The sequence below is a fragment of the Battus philenor genome, unplaced genomic scaffold (genome assembly GCF_028537555.1).
Source record: "Battus philenor isolate CCGP_79_NKW_IND1 unplaced genomic scaffold, ilBatPhil1.0.hap1 SCAF_27, whole genome shotgun sequence".
Taxonomy (NCBI): Eukaryota; Metazoa; Arthropoda; class Insecta; order Lepidoptera; family Papilionidae; genus Battus; species Battus philenor.
In genome coordinates, this window is record NW_027181690.1 from 8,463,874 (window position 1) to 8,484,178 (window position 20,305).

General features: G+C 33.0%; 1 protein-coding gene and 1 pseudogene across 1 annotated transcript; both read right to left on the minus strand.

Annotated features, from left to right (window-relative positions):
* Positions 1-11,202, minus strand: LOC137925424 (venom serine protease-like). The gene is made up of 10 exons (XM_068768859.1): positions 11,179-11,202; positions 8,139-8,222; positions 6,960-7,100; positions 5,226-5,352; positions 4,254-4,360; positions 3,397-3,595; positions 2,623-2,686; positions 1,775-1,908; positions 973-1,124; positions 1-196 (listed from the first exon to the last, which is right to left on the minus strand). The coding sequence occupies exons 2-10, from the start codon at positions 8,220-8,222 to the stop codon at positions 20-22; spliced, it is 1,185 nt and encodes a 394-aa protein (XP_068624960.1). The 5' UTR covers positions 11,179-11,202; the 3' UTR covers positions 1-19.
* Positions 11,203-14,940: 3,738 nt separating this feature from the next.
* On the minus strand, positions 14,941-15,036 carry LOC137925785 (U6 spliceosomal RNA; annotated as a pseudogene).
* Between the last annotated feature and the right edge of the window lie 5,269 nt (positions 15,037-20,305).

Here is a 20,305-nt window from a genome sequence, read left to right on the forward strand (position 1 = left end):
AGTGTTTAATTAAAATTTATTATATATCGCAAAACTCCGTCTGGGTGACCGCCACGATCCAGTCCAGGATTGTGGTGACACGAGTGTTCACTCCGGGGCTGCCCGACGCGCAGAAAGAGCCGTAGCTCACAATTCCGACGCTATAGAGGAGTCCGTTAGATTGGTCGGTGTACAGAAGAGGACCGCCTGAGTCATACTGTAAAAAGTTAAAATGATACTGCAGTCAGGATCATGGTGGAAAATTTTAACACATTTTTTTATGATTCGGGGGTGAAATTTACCGGGTCCGCATAAGATATTTAATTATATTTATTTATTTATCACAAACTGGCGTAGCATTTGACCTCGATCTCGCCTGATAATTAAGCGGTGACGAGGTCTATGATGGTACATGCTTGCCTAGAAGAAACCTATTTATTCTTGTTTTGAAGACTCCTAAGTTATAATTGTCTAGAAACAATGACGCCGGTAGTTTGTTCTACTCCTTGGTTGTTCGCGCTATAAAAGTATTATCAAAACGCTTAGTGAGGTTGGAAAAAATTTCAACCATGTACGGATGTCGTGAATCCGTATCAGATGAAAAAAACGAGATGAGGGAATTATTTGATGTAATTCCTGCATATTCTCCAAAATGCAGTTTCTAACCTAATATAGTAATCTAAAATATATGGAGTATCTGTGAGGAGGACAAGGTAATGTAATGTTATTACCCAATAAAATCTTTACTAAGGTCATCGGAAGGTACTAGACACAGGCTGTTTCTAATCGGTCCTATTGGAAATCATAACGACTTTTTTTTCATTTAAACCAAAGATTTAACTTTTAACACCTAAACAACGTAATTAAAACTTAATTTCGTCTATGTTGGTATAAATGAATCATTACAACTCTCAATCACCTTCCACAATTGCCTTCTGCGAGAAGCTTCTTGCCGGAAAAAGTGTATGGACTAATAGGCAACATTAAACATACTTGGCAAGCGTCCTTTCCTTGTGTAAATGTGCATAGCTGTCGCGGCGTCAAAGTAGAAACGGCACGCTGGCAGGCAGGCTGGCTGATGACATCCACGTCCACCTTCTGCAGGACTGGAGACGTGGGACCGCCCGGGAAAATAGTACCCCAACCTGAACAATAACAGTTTAGTAAGTATAACTATTTTTACATATGTAAACAATTGTCTTTTTTTATTTGAAGAAAACTCCTGTTCAGAAGATAACCTGCTCTTTCAGGGACTATACAGAATACCTTCGATGGAAACTCCTTAGTGGTCGTCCTCGGTGCTTATGAGGATTTCTTATTTCCTGCTCAAAACGGAACGTTAACTCTGGATGCTGTGCATAATACGGGAAGAGACCGTGTTGGAGAGACGAGTCGACTTCCTCTGGCAACTTCGATGTGCAACATGTTTTCGGTGTGCCTTGCTTCTAATGTTTTCCTGCCCGGACTTCCTTTTATGGAAGATTATAACCTGATAAACTGGCGCCACTTTCAGTCATTTCCTTACTGTCATAAGTAATAACTTATCCTCTCTCATTCAAAATTCGGGTTTAAAGAATTAAATGTATGCAGCATTAATTATTTATTCCATAATTATTGTCTTTATTTCAGCTATGGAACATCCTCTGCTGGACATGTCTCCCTATATATTTACAATACTAACAGTTGGAAGCGACCTGCGGTCAATTTCCGACGTCTTATCCTTCTGCGTCGGGCGACGTCGGTTAATTGATACTGTGGTAATTTATTTTTGTTTACAGAATCTTTATATCATTACCTAAGATAGTGACTTTAGCTCCAGCGAAGTCATCGTAGATAAACTTGAAAGGCAAACAGACGGGGCCAACGAGTTCGCTGAAGACGATGTCCTTATATAGCTTCAGAATTGATACGTCGTAATCATAATTCGTCCTGGTGGAAAAGAAACGTGGTGTCAATTAAAAAATTTAAGCTTGTAACATTAAAATAGAGACTGTATCTCTCTGATATCTTAATATATATGTACTATATGAAATTAATTTCGGTGGTGATGTAATTTAGATTATTAGTATTGGTGTAACTATGACAGTTTTGTCTGGTTTCTCAATGTTTGATCATCTTTAATTCATATTAATGATACAGTTATGAAATTATACGCGACATAGGAAAAAGCAATAAGCTAGAATATGATTACTAACTGGCGTTGCAGTTGTTTTGCCTCGTAACAAATGTATACAGAATGATTAAAAGAAGATGTTAAAGGAAAGTAATACAGTCGATGTTTATATAGGTTGATTGATTACAGATAAAAAATCTTTGAATGGGCGAATCTATATCTAATTTGCTGACAATTAAGGTATGGTATACCCTATCCAAAATAAAATATTTGAGACAAATTAAAGAACGTAATAATACTATACTACTAATAAAAAGCGTTTTCAGAGTTTATACGTTACGTCGCATTTCAATAGAAAAAATAAATTTATGTTGCACATTTGAGTACGAAATTTATACAAAGTGACTGGAAATAGGTGTAAAACGTATAAAGCTTTTTGCTAAAATGAGCACATTCATTTGTTATAAGCTTACAATTAATCATTTTTTATAGAGTCATAAAAAGTAAGAAAAAATGTTCAAATAACTTACGGTCTATATAACGGGTGTGTAGTAACTTCTATTACCCGAAAGCCTTGTGTTACTGGTGAGTCGCCTTGAATTTATGTAAAAAAATTAATAGCAATTATGATTAAATTTTTAGTAAATATATTATTTAATAGCATGTAACAAATTTAATAAAATATATTTTTCCTTTGTTTTAAAAAATAAGTGCTACAATTACGTCTATACCAAACATTATGATTTTTTATATTAGCGTGGTTATTTTTACTATTTTTTATGCCTTATATCTCTGATTTTTGTTATTTACTAGTATTTATTTACTATTTTAATTTTTGTTACAATTTATATTTTCTTTTTAAACGAATACTATCTGTCACATGTAAATGATTGGTGGACTAGTTTAGACGAATAATTGTAGCGTGTTAATAAATATGAAAATACCAAAAACACACCAGATATATATAGTTTTGTAAATGGGTGTGAAGAGGTGAGATTGAGATTGTGACCTGAAGAAAAGCGCACCGACTAATCATCGACGCATTTGAGATGTGCTGATACTAGTGGAATGTATTTTAGTCACATAGCCAGGAATGATGGTAACAACTTAGGAAAACTTTTGATCATCGGAAAAGTGGTTGGACGTCGAGCATGAAGCCACAGTCTTTCTCTGGTACGATTAGATCCGAATTATGCTTTATTCAACAATATCCGGAGCAATACACAGCCGAAGACGGATACAGGCGGCATCACATAGTGCGCGACAAATTTTCCGAAAAGGATCACAATCCTCAGTAAACTCACCGGTATTAACATCATGTTCGCCCACAACAACAGCGATGTTGTCTATTCGCATATTAATGACGCAATGCGCCGCGCTCATAACGTGGCTCTTGCTTATGATCACACCGCCGCACTTTATCCGACGGATACTGACGTCCACGATACCCGCCATCATGGGAAACTCGTTCATTCCAGTCTCCACCCCGCCTACGATACGGTTCTAAAAGTTTGAGGTAAGTTAAAAAATGTAAATTGAAGTTAATTTTAAGAGACCATCTTTTTAAACTTAGCTATGCAAAGATGTTTTGAAATAATGAAATAATTAGTATTATAATAAACTCTTGCGTTTGATTGCTGAATATGTCTTAGTTTAAACAACGGAAATTAATTTTTTTTAAGGTTATTATAATATTTTAATAATTAATAAATACATGAAGTTAAATAGAAGTACGGATTGACAACTTGAAGTGGCAGTGGGCATAGGGATCTGAAATGATGAGTGAACAGAAGACAAGCCTGTCCAGCAGTGGGCGTTTTACGACTGAAATTATTAAAATCATGATTATGTCATTAATTGATTCTGCGCTCTGCTATGTTCCACAGATAGAAGCGTCCGTGCCTTTGTTTCACATTTACGTTTCTTATTTTCGTTTTTTTTTTACTGACGTTTTAGCATGTTACTGTGTTTACGTGGAAAAATTAGTCTTAATCTGTCTTAAAATCGCCCTCACTATGTCCAGTTTTTAAAATTACGTTTCGTGCGACAACTTCCTCATTCCTACTCTAATATTTATTTTAATTACATAATTTGTTAGGTATGAGTTTTTCACTTTGAAATGCATACATCTCATTGTAGCGTTTGAGCAGGATATTCTTACCGACTTCTTATAACCGCATCTGCACGGCGGCGGAGTGACAGCGACCGGCTGAGCCTTCAACGTGCAAAAGAAACGACCTCCGGGAGTCTTTGGCACAGTTATTAAACCTGCGGAAGTTAAATGATATTAAATTGACCGCATTATATCTTCAACATCATAAAATGTATACAATAGCAAAATAAGTTTATACAATCAATTTTTAAAACATAACGATAAATATATTAAATACATTTGTAATCTGTATAAGGAAAGTTTTTTGTAACTTGGCTCAAAACCTTAAAATGAAAGTTTTTGGGAGGCAATATAGTTGATGTTTATACAGATTGATTGATTATGCATGAAAGAACTTTAAAGGTATGAATGACCTGGGGAGCTTGTTTGCTGAAAATTAATATATGGAACATTCTTTCCAAAAATAATAATAACGTTTTAAAAATTCGAATTACTACTTATTAAAATAAATCTTTATCTTAATATATATTAGTATGTTTAAGTATGTATGTCTATGTTTATGTATATTTATGTTCATTTGTTTGTGAATATGTATTTTTTTGTACACGTGAACTACCCTTTATAAGTACTATTATCTTTTCTTACTATGGTTGTCTGTAAGAGATTGCCTTGTGTGATAAGATCGTCTATTGTACTTTTCTGTATATTATTGTATCTGTATGTTGTGTATCTTATCGTGTACAATAAAGAATATTAAATAAATAAATAAATAATTCATTGTCTTGTCTCATTTAAATAGAAAAATACATTAATTTAACATATTTCAGAGTTATCTCTTACAGAGTGGTTAGAGACGTATGTAAAAGATTAAAAGCGTTTTACTGAAAAAACCTTTTTAGCTTTTGTTATATCAATCGATCTGTATATTGCAATTGAGACGACTTTTTTCATGTCTTTTTTAAGGACCAACTGAAAGCACTTGTATGTAATGTGAATTGACTTGTATGAATTGACACGTACCTACAGATATACGTTCCTCTTTAGAAGAAATACTCAAAGTCCCGCGGCCACAGTAGGTTTCTGGCGACGCCAGCAGCGGATCACCGGTTCTCGAAATTAAAAGTCGGTCCATTTGGCATGAAGGAGACTGCAAATTAAATGTTCATCCATACATTAATGTATAGTCCACATTGAAGCATTTATAGCAGAGTTCCCCAAACTTTTTTGTGTCGTAGACCCCATGCCACATTTTTCCGTGTTGGGTAGACCCCCTACTTAACTGATATTGATTTCCTGTAAATTTCTAACTGTAGTGAAATTTAGTGTTAAAAACTTAAAGTAAAAACACATGTTAATTTATACATTTATTAATTTAATTTAAATAAAAACTACTCAAAATAAAATTTTGTATCTTTTATGTAAAATATACGTAACATAAAATAAACTATAAATAAAGTAACATAAGCAATAAGTCATATTTTTAGTGAGAAGGATGAACCTGATGCTTTAATAATAAATAATCAACATTTGGCGTCAATTTTGTTAGGGTTAATCTTAAATCTCCTCGGCTAATGATGTCCAGGCTATGGACCCTCGTTTTCTATTCATGGACCCCCAAATTTTTTTTCGCTGACGTAGACCCCTTGCATCATAGACCCTAGGGGTCGATATAGACCACTTTGGGAATCACTGATTTATAGTGACCACTTGTGCACGTCATGAAAAAAATGCTGGAAGAGCCCAACATGGTTGACACATGACATTTCTTTGTAAGTGATAATATGATGACAAATATTGTAAATACATTCGTAAGCTGCGTCATCACTAAATCGTTATTTAATACAATGTATTAGAATTTTAAAATTATTCGATAGTAATTTTAAATGTCTAATTACAGATGAAACAACTCGTTCCGAATTTTAAGTAAGTTTTTTTCTTCTTTTGTTAGATCAATACTGAATGGCCAATGCGACATGATTTTTCCCCCTCGAATTTTTGGGTCAAAAGCAATGTTTCGCAATTATGGCCCACGTTTCCACCAGGAGGGCTATTTGATTTTTAAAGGAAGCAATTCGAAAATAAATTCCTTTCGTTTTAATATAAATATTATGTATGTTACACAGGGGGACATAAGAATTTTATGAGGGCTTAGGTGGGAAACACTGGTGTTAAAAGATTATCTTTCATTTTCCTTTATTGCGTAATTCATATAATTTGCAGGCCACGTCAACGAGGTACGTAAGGTTTTCAATTTTTAAGCTCCTATTGCTCTATAAGCACGTAATTGTAACAATATAAAAGCTAAGTGGAGAAAACATTAATTATAATATGACTATCAAGCAATTGTTGGAGTTGTAGCTAAAACACCTCGAATCATCGAATGGAAATGGTGATGGCTTGTATCTACTGGCAGTCCAAGACTAAGGTTTCTCGGTCTTTGAAACCAATCCCACCATGGATTGTTGTCTAACGGAGATAAGAGTTTAACAGTCTCCACATGTGGTGAAATAAATAACTTGACGGCTTGAGGTAAGCTTTCGTGCTTGGCTACAGTAAAGAGATTTATAGACTAAGCAATTTTTGCGTTCTATCACCTCATGTCCAAAGAAGATATGAAAATGTGTAAATAGCTTGAAATTCAAAAAAATTGCATATTTATTATTATTGAGACTTGTTAACTAAGTACTTTGTAAGATATTATCTAAATTACTTTTCTGTTGTTAGCGAAAATTCTTATAAAAATAATTGCTTTACCTGCGGAAGGTTAATTTCGGGACAGTCCAATCTGCAAACGTAACCCTGGGGACAGATTCCTATCCATCTACATGTCATCTGACCTCTATAGGATGCCGGGTAACCTGGGCTGTAAACATAGGCAGTACCACCTGCGCTTACCTGAAATATATTCATATTTATGTTTCACAATTTTCGTGTAAAAAAAGAAAGTCCCCGTACTCGTTTTTCTAGTTAAGTTATCTAATTAATTATAAAACCTGTATATTAGTTTGGCTAACAAGTTCGTTGTCTTTTTATCAAAGACTTGTTTATAACTATTATGGCACAAAATAATCGATTTATATAAAATTAAAGTTTGTCAATTTGTCGTCGTCATTCCTATTTTTAAACAATTCAACGAAGATAATCAAATTTTGTAACTGCTCTTTCTTTCAATTATCCGCTTCGTGGGTTTTGTAGTGTTGCCTTCATCATCGTTTCGGCCTTTGGAAATCAACTGCTGGTTATAGGCTTTCCGTTAATTTAGTCTATTTTAAGTTTAATTCAACCTAATGAATTTCTTCTTTGCTAACTTAAACATGCAGTAGTTTATTGTTCCCTTTTCCCTCATTTTTAATTTTAAAACTAATGACGCCTTTACATCTTCGAAAGCCTTCAATAGCGTACGTTCAATATGAACGGTAGTCAACTAAGAACTATGTTATTAGTGTTTATAAAGTCGCTGTAATAAAAATTATATGGCCTAGTGATATGGAATGATAAAATTTGTTTTTATAAGTTTCCTATTGTTGTCCAACTTATATTTAAGACTGGCCCGATTCGCGAACTTAATTAACGCCCCCAAACCCGTCACTAGTGAAATTTTTAATACTCCTACTAAATTTCAAGTATCTTAATTTTGTAGTTCTAGAGTTATCACGATGAGTTAGTACAAAGGTAGAAAACTCTTGTCAATACAAAGTCTGCACGGCCTCACGGTACAGTATATAATAATTAATTTTTATATTTATAATATTGTATTACTTACACGCTCTTTCTTGTTATATTATCATTAATTAATATTAGGATATGGCGCACCATATATTTATTGACAGCAATTGATCTATACATTCAACATTTTGCATCTTTAACACCTTTAACCACTCACTCTTTATACACGTGACAAACATGATTATAATAAAATTATTTTATACATACATTTAGAACGAAATTACAGTTAGCATCTTGTGCATGACTGAAGCTGAGAACAGCAAGAACAGAACAGATAAACAATGTCAGCATCTGGAATAAAAATCATCTTACAATTATTGGTTTATTATCTGCAACTCCATAGAAACAAGTTGTAATTTAAGTTTATAAATATGAGACTAAAAATTATAATTTTTTAACGTAAGAGAAATATTTTGTTTTTTTTTTTTATAATTAGCTACAATTATTTTAAATATTTATGTTAAAATTCAAGAACATCATTATCGTTATTTCAGCCATATGTCTATTTTTGGATATAGGCCTCTCCCTAGGATTTCCAAAAGAACTGGTTGGAAGCGGCTGGTATCTAGACAATTTAATAATTTAAGGTCATTAAGCAGTCGTAGCCTTGCGGTAAGAACTAAAACTTGCGATCTTTGGTCGCGGGTTCAGTTCCCTTACACAACAACGAGTACAATCTTAAGTAATTCACATTTTGTGCATTAATTATATAGAATTGCTACTGGTCACAAACAAGTATCCAGAAGATGGACAGCTGCGTCCTGTGCGTACTATAATACGACACTAAGATGTTCAACTCGCCTGCTAAGTGTGGCGATTTCGGTAAACCCCCTTAGATATGTTTGGGAGAGGCTTGCAGTGGATGTCTAAGGGTTAAAACTACGTGTGCACTAAAAATCCAGAGATATTTTTTTCTCTGTGTGATTTACGATTCAATAGCGGGACGAGATCGACTTCGTAAAGTCTACATTTTTATTTTAAAGACATGATGAGTGTCTTTCGCAGGTTCAAGGCATGCAGCCATTCACTATTGACGGATGACACCCATTTATGATTGTAAACATAAGATGAAAAGTATCGTATTCCATATAATCTTTTTATTCTCCCGTGAAATTATGTCTCTTTCCACTTGGGGTCAGTTCTCCTAAACAGACTATAAAATCTCCTTGTGAATCTTTATTAATGGTTCAAGTTCACCGATTTCCAGTACAAAACAAAAAAGACAATTTTATGTTCATGAAGACATAAAATTGTCGTTTTCGTCTTTTATAATATCTAAATAAAAGTATTGGAAAACATTCCGGACGAAATTTAAGAATGTTGCATTCAATCGATTGTCAGCAAAATTTATCGCCAAATTACTGTCTGTAAAAACTTTAGATTATTTTGATGATAATTATTGCGATATTATCTACCAAGATTATCTTGCCGATTGATAAAGTTGGGTAATAAACCATTACTTGTTTGTAAACGGTTTTCTTAAATAAATTATAAACAAGATTGTGACATTAAATTATTGGCCATTTTTTTAATGCCTCCCGTCTACCGTCTCCCCTGCTTTGGATGGGGCAAGAACGTTACAATAACGGGTTAGGTTACGTTAAATCAATGGTACATAGTAAGAAATACATATAAATATCTAAAACCTTTTTCTATCGGTTGCTTTATATTAGCAGATTTACAAATTATTTTATTTTATTTATTTACGATGAAAAATTTACAGCCAATATGTATATAGACACATTAACAAAGGTAGAAAAAGGCAAATTTAAAGTTTTCACACAAAGAAAGAGTTAAAACAATACATATTGGTTTTATAGATAATATCATGTCTAACATTTACAATAACAGGAAAGAATTACAATAATAAGCAAATAAATGATAACATTTTCGATTATATGAACAAATGTAAAGACCGAACATTAAATAGAAAATAAGTAAAATATATACACTATTAAATCAAAGGAATAATGTATACACAATTTTTTTTCTTGGAACTCTTGTGCAACAAAGGTCTAAATTCATGTCATGCATTATGTTGTTGAACTGGGCGCTGCTATTATAAGAAATGGGTTACTGCGATAATATAAGTTTACACGGAGACATATGTAACATTATTCTTGCGTTCGGTAGATAGGTGAATGTAACTTCATTTTATATAAAAAGACCAAAATAACATGTATAATTTAGCATGATAATTCTAGAAGATTCACTAACTATCAAGTATTATTTATGATGTATTTTTGATTAAACATCTAGAGATTGTCATGTTGTATATCATATACTAATGCATATTTTTAAATTTGTAATTTTCATACGACGTTTCGAGATGCTATATTTTTTAGCAGGCTGTATTTAACGTGAAACTATTTTTAACCTCATAGTATTAAATGTTATATATCAAAAGCCAATGGGTATGTTTTAACAAACATACACTCGGCTCATCTTTTTCAACCTTGGCTCTGTTCTTGTTCTAGTTTTCATGTCATTAGGACTAGAGCGTTTGAGCCAAAACTATTTGATAGCGAGGTGCGCTAATTTCAGTTGATATATATTTCACAAACCTTGTTTCTTTATATAAAAAATGTTAAAAAAAAATTAAGCCTAAGATCAATCTCGTAGCTATAAAATCAAGTTCGATGAAATCGAAGTGTAATATTAGTAACATGTTAAACTTCTTTATATAGCTTACTAGCTGACGGCTATAGCATAATAGCGTTATGAAATATTTTAATAAAAGTAGATTACTGCGAAAAACGGTCTTTGCGGCGATCTTGTGGAGAGTCCTATTTACTTTGCAAATAGACTATACATATGTTACATTATTTTTACTGAAGGAGTAAATAAATTTATTATTTCAGAAAACTGCATTGTTTCATCTTAAAAAACTTTAATAATAACTTATGTGTAGTAAAAAATAGAATAAAATTACCTTGATCTGAAAATAATTTGATGAACCTTTTGTAAACACTTAAAAAAAACAAATTAAAACATTCTAAAATTTTATGTTTAAAGAAATTAGCCGAAATCTGCTAATATTTCAGTTAACTGATCTGATTTAATAATTAAAAATATGTTCTGTCACTTTTCCCGCCACGAGTGACATATGAGAGTCGTGTGAAGCGTTCGCGGCACCATTAATTGTTTTAAATGCTTCATTAACACATCAACGGCTGATAACAGAATGGCGGACGCCACATTCTGTGTTGAAAAGGCTTTAGTGATAAGGAAAATAATTTCTACTCACCGGAGAAAAATTTGTAGACAAAAACCTTATTTACATTTCAGCGAATTACATTATATCCTATGCAAATTTAAAAGTAACCAATTAAAAAAAAACTATTATCAATACTGTTGCATAAGATTATAGTGAAAGAAAGTGACTTGATAACACCGTTTTTCGCAATTACTTATACAGGATAAACGTATTATTTGCGCGCACGCTATAGTAACTATTTAATAGAAACATGTTCGTAGCGTTTTTACATTTCTTTATCTTTTTATACTCTACAAAATTGTGCTAATTGCTTTTTAAGTAATTGCTTTATTACTGTTGAGGCTTCAGAAAAGAAAAGGCGACATGTAACATCTTCGTCATCTGCTCTTCTCCGCATTGCAGCTGTTGAAACTACCCAGGACAGTAGCAATTGGTACGATAATCCGAATTTATTCCAGTTCTTATCGTAAAAGTCTAACTCCAAGAACTCTAATTAGAGGTTCTTAACTTTATCTTTTCCGCTCTCTGTGGAACTATTTAAAAGGCTTAACAAATTCTTCGATACCTGTCTGTCGATTGGCGGTAGAGAAACGTGAGTTTGCCAAAAAATAAAAAAAGTATTCGATATCAAACTAGGCGAGGTCGTAGAGAAAAACGAAAACCCAAAAGATTGATTTATTCTTATAGTTTTAGGACTAAAGTAAAATACATCACTAAGTACGATGAAGCAAAGTGCATGGCTATTTTTTATGCAATACTCGTATTAAGAAGATGTTCATAATGTTCCGAAAATCGCGCGGCTTATCAAATGGCTCGTTGATTGCTGTGGCTATGTTTGTCATACTGCGGCATTCTTTAACATGTTCTATGCTAAGGCGGTCGGTGCTGACCGTTGGCCTATTAATTATAGATCTGTTTAAAATTTACTAAATTGTTTTTTTTTTTTACATATGCTTTTATCTTTTACTCAAATGTTACTTGGTTATAACAAAAGTCAATTTGAGCCATTATTTATGGATGGTTTTTTAATAAATTTATTTGTATGGCAATTGTCGCTTTTCTTTCTAAGTTCTTAAATTTTTGAAAAACCATCTTGATATGAAAAAACTAGAGGGCAAAGCGGGTCAATTAACATGAGATTTAGTTTGACAGCATTGCCCAATGGTCTGTAAGAACTAAACGAAAACCCTGGTAAAATACGGTCATCATTTACTGACGCGGCTTGAACTGAAAGTCAACCATCACTGATCGACACGGCCTGGACAGGAAACTACGTTTTTTTCGACATAGAACGTGTTAAAGAATGTTGCATGTTAAACAAGACGGTTGTTCAAAAGGATACGTGTTTTCGGTTGTGTCCCGCAGGTTAGCAGTTGTGCGATAGGCGTGCAGCTTCTGGCATGGCAGATGTATTGCTATTAATTATTTGGCAGATTAAAAGTATTTGATAAAACAAGTTACTGTATTAAAGACGGCTGTGTTATACCAGCGGTAATCTTAGTATTTCCTGAAAATTTTTAAGATGTCGTCAGACATTAGCATCTGAAATAGTTTAGACTCTATGTTTGGCACTAATCGGTGTAACATAACTCCTGAAGATGCCCCGTGGAAGGGTGAAACACGTGTTGAGTGATTTGGCGGTGGCGGTTGTGTGATTCGCATTGTTTGCCGCATACGCATTTATCAGCGGGCTGGCGGGCGGTGCATTTTATTGCATGACTACCACTGCATGTGCGGAAGTGGCTAAACATTGGTCCTTTTCTTGAAATGTATAGAAATTAAATAAAAAATAAATTTTCAGTCGGTAACGAAAATCGCATTTGTTTATCATAGTACCTAAACTGTGCCATTGTATGCATTCTCCATTGTCAATAGCTAGTAACTTGTAAATCAGATATTTGTTATTTATGACAATTTAGAACACGCTTTACATACTGTGCTGGTATTTATGTTAATTAGTCTGCCGTTCGTTGCGCTTGTATCTTCTTAAATTTTAATACACAAGCTCAATGAACTAGTAACCGAAATTATCTATTATTTGAAATCTTTCTGAATGTAATTTGTTATTAATTCGTATCAAAACAAAATATTTAATAACATAGTATTTTATTAATACGCTTTAGGCACATATCTATATCTAATAATAAATTAATTATTATTTTTATTCTTCACGCTATAATTTCAAATCGATTTCATTTATCTTTTTTACAAGTTTTCTTTAATTTGTTAAGAGTTCTTATGGAGAGTAAATAAAGTTTTTGTTTCGACTTTGATTGAAATGAAAACATTATTTTAACGCAAGAAAATAGATCAAAAAATGTTTGGAAAACGGTTTTTTTATTAAGAACAATGTCATTAAAAATAACTTTTTGATTAATTTATGAAAACCTAGACAACGTTTTTCGAGTTCGGTAGTATTGTTATAATTTTTGAACGATTTTATTAATTAAATTTTATTCAAGCTAAGGATATCATTACATTACATTTTCAAAGTCTTTCAAAATAAATAACCTGAAAAAGCTTTTTGCTCGGTACTCAGAAAAATGTCTTTTTTTCACGTAGAAGCAAATTGGGCGAGAATCTGTCTGAACAACTAATAATGAAACACCTAAAACAGTGTTTCCAATGTGTGGCCCATACCCCACTGGTGGGCAATTTGATTAAAGGAGGCAATTCAAAAATAGGCTCAACAAGAACTTAACCCTTTCGCTTTAACATAAAAAATATACACGTTACAAAGGGGGGCGTAAGAATTATAAAGGCTAGTTTGGGGCATGACATACAAAAGGTTGAAAAATACTGATCTCGAAGCAGTAACATTTTCGTTGTTTATTATTATAGATCTCTAATTAATGTCGAGAAATACAAACCCAGATTAAAGGAATTATTTATTAAAAAAACATCTGACTCTCTCATTATTCAAAACAAATTTAAATTACAATAAAGTACAAAAATCCATCTTAAATTTCCATCGGTACTAACAAGCAAGCTAAACGATGACCTTTATTTCGGGCAACCAAAATATTATAATATTAAATTTCGTAAAGTAGCGTTTACTATTTTCTAGTTTCATAAATTGAACAAAGATTTAACATTAATAAACGCTCATTATTTTATCAGCCATATAAAAAAATTACGAAATAATGTAAAAACAATCGATTAACAATGTTTTTAATACAATGACGTCGAGACTCACGCTGTGTTATCATGCTTTTGACAGATATTCCTTGCATGTCCACGAAGCGTTTCACTTTGTTGTTTATAATGCGTACAGAAAAGGTATATAATAGGTTGCCTGCGTCAATACTGCTGTCTACGTGGGTGTTTTTGAGAAGCGTTTATTGATTTGCTATTACTAGAATTGAGTCTTAAGAATTAAGGCAGTATCGTCAGTTATCATCTGGAACACTAGGCTATAATCAATAGATGTCGAGCGCTGTGAGCCTTAGCTGCGTACTCAGGGCGGATCCGAAATCCGAAAGCTAATAAATTAGAAAAAAATGTCCGTTAGACGTCTGACGTATTGAATTGATTAATTGATATCTACTCAGTCGTCAGAGAAACGTATCAACCTTTTTTCTATCATTTTCCATTTTTATAATTTATAGCCTTTTACTACCTTTACAGTAATTATAGTATTTACATTTTTAATAATTGCAGGCCCGTTTGTCAGACGCAGCCGGCTTCCTCCCGTCTTCCCCTATCTTTTCATCATTTGTCACTCTCATGTTTTTTCATGTTCTTATGTTCGAAAAGGATAGTAGACTACTTAACCAGATATATTACGTAAGGAAAAATTTGGAACTACTCATGATTTTACGTAACATCATACCGCGCATCTTCTCTCTATCGTTCCAATTTTAGTATGCATACTGCCGAGGCAAGTAAAACTAGATTGGATTGGGAATAAGAAGTTTATTGTCTTTATTATTGTTATTTGTTTACATTTGGAACATGCAAATGCACAGCTCGTTGTGTGCTATTCGGTTGATTGTGTATCTTAATTCGCCCACATGGCGGTGGCCTTTGAATTCTATTATCTTTGTCGTACGGGTGCGATTTTAATATCGTAATGCTAATAGTCCTTATGCTATCGTTATTCCGAGAAAGCCGATTAACTATTTTCGGGCGCTCTTAAAGCAGATATTTATCTGATTATATTTTCGTATTTATTGTAGGTTTTATTTTTTTTAACATATTTGTAGCGTCCACGCTGTGTATTACTCTCCAATACAGCCACAATACTTTTGTGTCAAATCATTCTTGCGCTTTCGGAGACATCGCTGTTACGTTAGACTTGTGTAAATTGCAAATATGTATTGTACATACGTACAAAGAATATTTGCAATTTACACAAGTCTAACGTAACAGCGATGTCTCCGAAATGTACAATACACAATCTCGATCAATCTTGGCTTTCATCTTCCTCACCAATCTTTGCTGATGATAAATTACTTCCACCCGCTAAATGAGTTTATTTTATCGAACGATCGTCAGATATTTGCTCGGACGGTAACTCCCTTCCACCCGCTAATCGAGTATATATATATATTTGATAATAAGAGAGTGATGCGGTTTCAAAAATTTGTCTTGGTTCCGAAAATTAGGAAACTCAATTTTTATTGATTCTTATAAAACTTCTGCTAAGTTGCTTAAAATGAGACAAATCATATTATATTGTATTAAGTATTTTTAAAACCTGGCAATTAGATATTTATTAGATAAAGTTAGGCCTGCACACATGCTTTTTAATTTTTCTTTATATTATTAATTATTATTAAAAAATATAAACGTAAGCTCAAAATCCTCTTTCATGTTTACTTCTTATTTTAGATGTATTATAATTTACCAAAATTTACTACATACTATATTATAGACATTGAAGTTTAAATTTGGTTTTATTCGGTTTTGTTTCTTTTGATTATTTATGAAATCTAATTTAGGTTAGTTTGGCCGGACGAGGCTTAACCCGAGATATTAAGAACCCAAATCTACAATCAAGATATTGTATTATCTTGTTACAGACATGTGTATGTTGCGCAGCGTTATAAAAAAAACTTCGTTAACTGAAATATAATGAATATAAACTTTTGAGACTCTTCACTCCACTCTCCACAGCTGCAGATGAGCCTCATAGATTTGCAATAGGAGTGGTTGGAACCGGCTAGCATCCAGTGGACCTGATATGCTGCGCTTGCAAGTCCAGTGTGGTTACAATTACTCGTACACAACTTCATTTATTTTATCCGCTGCATATTCCTTCTTACAGTGGACCTCACACATGGACACTTTGTTTTCACAATCTGCAGCCTCTTAAAATTCACAGGATTTAACCGTCAGCCTCAGATTACATAGCTAATCTTTTCATAAAAGATTCCAAACCTACACACGGATATTTGCAAAAACAAGCGTTCTGTTAATCTCTATAGCGGTGGTAAACGTATTGACAACGATTTCGTACGCGTAGTGACCTCCTTAATAATGGTGGTACTATAAATCAATATAAATTTAGTCTGATAAAGAACATCTGGGAATTTAGTTTAAATTACTTTAGAACAGATCGAGATATTGACGAGCAACCTCAAATCGAAAAGCTGAACACGTGTTTGTGATCCAAATGCCTCGGGGTCAGTCGGCCCGGTCAAGAAGATCTAAATTGACCTACTTAAATATTTACTACGGAGGTATCAATCTGATTCTAAGTTAAGCTAACGACGAGGTTTCAGATTCAGTTAAATAAAAATAATTCATCGTCATCGAGAACTGTTATAATAGAAAGAGAACACGATACTATTTTATTTCTGTTGAGTGACAGCCTAAGACAAGGTTCCCTCTCGGGGGTTCTTGCGTTAAGTGACTCTATAAGGCATGGTTGCACAGACTTAATAAGACTAGGGGCCACTATGGCAAATCATGAACTGATGGCGGGCCGGCCGCCAGAAGTATAGATAATTATTTTTTTTTGGTTTTATTCTGGAATAGAATTCAATATTTTGCGAATGTACGAGAGTATTATTTTTGCTGTCGGCGGGCCACCAGTATTCAACCGGCCGGCCGCGGTCTGTGCATCCATGCTATAAGGCGTCCGAAAAGATAGTCTTTAATTAGTAAAATGGAGAAGAATTTATGTTCGCTCGAACTGCTAAACTCCAATGGTTGCCCAACAGTTTAATTACTATAAAGCTTTAGGCCAAGCGATCTCTACTACGTCAAAAACCATTAATACAGAGTCCATTTGGCGTTCGACAATCTTTAAATAAATATTATTACTTCTCTCTGTACATGAATATAAAAATAATTCCTATTTCTCTTGGTTACGCCGTAACTTAAGAAAAACTTGCCTGATTTTTTTCTTTCTACTTATCCACGGCCCATCTGGTAACTATAACCTGATGTTCGAGGAGAGTATCAGGATAGAGGACTCCATTTTCTCACAGAGCTGCATCCGTTCATACAGCTTCAGCGTTGATTGGTTTTAGTTATCCTCGTTTAGTTAGAAATTTTTAAATTTTCAAAAAATGTAACGACTTTTAACAATGCGATTTTGACAGTTCGCTTTGAACTTCGCGCGTTTGACAGTTCACGCGCTAATAATTTATATTGTCTTCTAACAGTTGTATCTAGCAGTATTTATGAGTCACAAAATCAATTTAAAAATAATAAACAAGGCGATCACTCTGACATATTTATCTATTTATTTTTTGCGTTTTAAAATTTGATTGGCCAATAACTTTTGGTATTAATCTGTCTGATAAATAGATTATAATATAACTCTTATGTATTTATAAAATTAATTAACTGTATGAAACCATAGTTGGTACAAGACCCCCATGCTTTTTTTTTAGCTTTAGAACAGAATCTAGTCCCACAGAAAAAAGTATGTGAAGAGAAAGAAAAATTAAGGGTATACAAAATAAAGAGAAGATTTTTAAACATTTATTTATATTTCTAAATAACTCTACAATCTTTAAAACTATAGAATGTTACAACAATAATATTTTTTCGACTTACAATAAATACATAATTGATTAAAACATAACCTTGCTTATAATTTGACTATCGTTTAGACAGGTAACCATAAGTTTTCTGCTTAATGTGTTGATGGAATTAGCCAAGAATAGAAGTAGAAGAAGAGAGAATTACTATAGAGGCTAATATAGTTCAGTCCGTACGATGTTGGCACCTAACAAACTATTTTGTCGGAATCTAAGTCGGAAGCGGCTCAAGGATTTTGCAGATTGGTGTCTTTCCTACATTAAGATTTTTTAATATTATCATTATGGTTACAATGTTACAATGGGAGTTGACACATGACATGGATAAAACTTCAACCTAAAATTAAAAATTGTTAAAAAGTTTTGTACTGAAAATAAATAATAATTTCATTGTTACAGTGACTTCATAAACTCTCCTACATACAAATATTAATGAAATACGAAATATTTCGCGTGTGGATTGCGAAGATATCATATCATAATGAAATAACTTTCTTTTACATGATCGTTATAATCCTACTCTATGCTTGTGATTTAAAACGATAGCTCATAAACATACATGACAACCATATCACATTTATCTCCCTTATAAGGAAAGAATTACCTTATAAAAACAACATCTGAACAAGTCTTACATAAAATTGTTTCAACGTTCTTTCGTCGAAAGTCTAATGAAAATCATGAAGTATCGTAGAAGTTGAGTTTTATAATTTTTTTCTCAAGCCTTCATTTGTTACAATTATTTGTACTTAGATCTTCATCGTTATCTAATCTTCGTTTAGTATCGTCAAACACAGCATACCAGTCAAAAATATTACATATCTAACTCACTCTACGAGATAGACTGTACCTAGCATGGGGTGTTTGGTAAGGAAGCAATTACCATGTTATGGAGATAATTTTGTTTACATACTAAATCCGAAAAACCTTTAAAAAAATTGAACCAATCGAATCAAAGTACAAAAAAGTGTAAATAGACGAAACTTATCTTGGAGTAAAGGACGGAAGTAAACGAAATATTGACAAAAGGGCCCATGACGGTCAAATGTGATGCAAGGAAGAAAACTCTAAATTATTAAGAAAATAATTTAGAGAAAATATTGTACTATTATAAAATACATTCTTTACTTATACACTTTGCTGCAGTGGCGAGCAATGGTAGTCCAGTGATAGAACACTAAGGTTTGCGATACGATCGCGGGTTTGATTCCTTTTCAATCTTTCATAATTTACACTTATATACTCGTATAGCAGAACCACGATTGTCAATCCGCTTGCCAATGGTATTGGGCGATTCTGACATATCTCCCCAAATATATATCTGGGGAGTTCTACTATTCCTTGCAATGGACTTCTGTAGCCTGAAAGGGCGAAGATGAAGATGACATCATAAATAAATTTCGTCGTAAATATCATCTACATAGCCGTATGACGTCCACTGCTGTACTTCTAAAGATTAACAAGGCGGTTTCTTCATCTTCACCAGCAAGTTTTACGCTATTCTTTACGATCCGTAGTCCAGGTTGTGAAAAAGGAAAATGAAAATGAAAATCTTTAGAACTTGTCCCTCGTCGATAGCCATGTATATATAGATATTGAAAGTGATTAACACATTCACATGTGACGATAAATGTTTGTACCATGTAAAAATCTTTTTACTGGAAGTATCAACAAATGTTGCCTAATTCCCTTTCTCCTTGTTAACCTACTAATAAAATTACTTGCTGGCCAATAACAAGGTTTAATAACAAACATTATCTGTTTCGACGATAAAAAAGCAGTGTTGCCATACAGCATCGCCTAAAGAGGTTTCCGTAGATACAAAACATATCTCACAAATTTCATATCAGAGATTAAATCATAGAACAAAAGTATTAATTTTAATTAAGCCCGAATCACGTGTCCGTACTTAAGGAAAAAGAAAACAATTTAATTTATTTTTATCACGGCATCACTGATAAAGATAAATGATAAAAAATAATCGTAAAATCTGCTATTAAAACTTTAAAATTTTTTATAAGGAAACAAATCAAATTGTAACACATTTCCATAGTGATCCAGTAACAATGTTTTATTGATCTTTACGTATTTTATAGCTTTATTAAACCGAATGTACATTTTTTTTACACACAAGCGATAGACCGATTTCTAGCTTGAGCTAA

Coding starts and splice junctions, on each gene's coding strand:
- LOC137925424 (XM_068768859.1), bottom strand. CDS start 8,222: ATGCTGACATTGTTTATCTGTTCTGTTCTTGCTGTTCTCAGCTTCAGT. Junction 1,909..2,622: donor ACACACCCGTTATATAGACC/GTAAGTTATTTG, acceptor CTTTTCCACCAG/GACGAATTATGATTACGACG. Junction 1,125..1,774: donor AGCTAAAGTCACTATCTTAG/GTAATGATATAA, acceptor GTTATTGTTCAG/GTTGGGGTACTATTTTCCCG.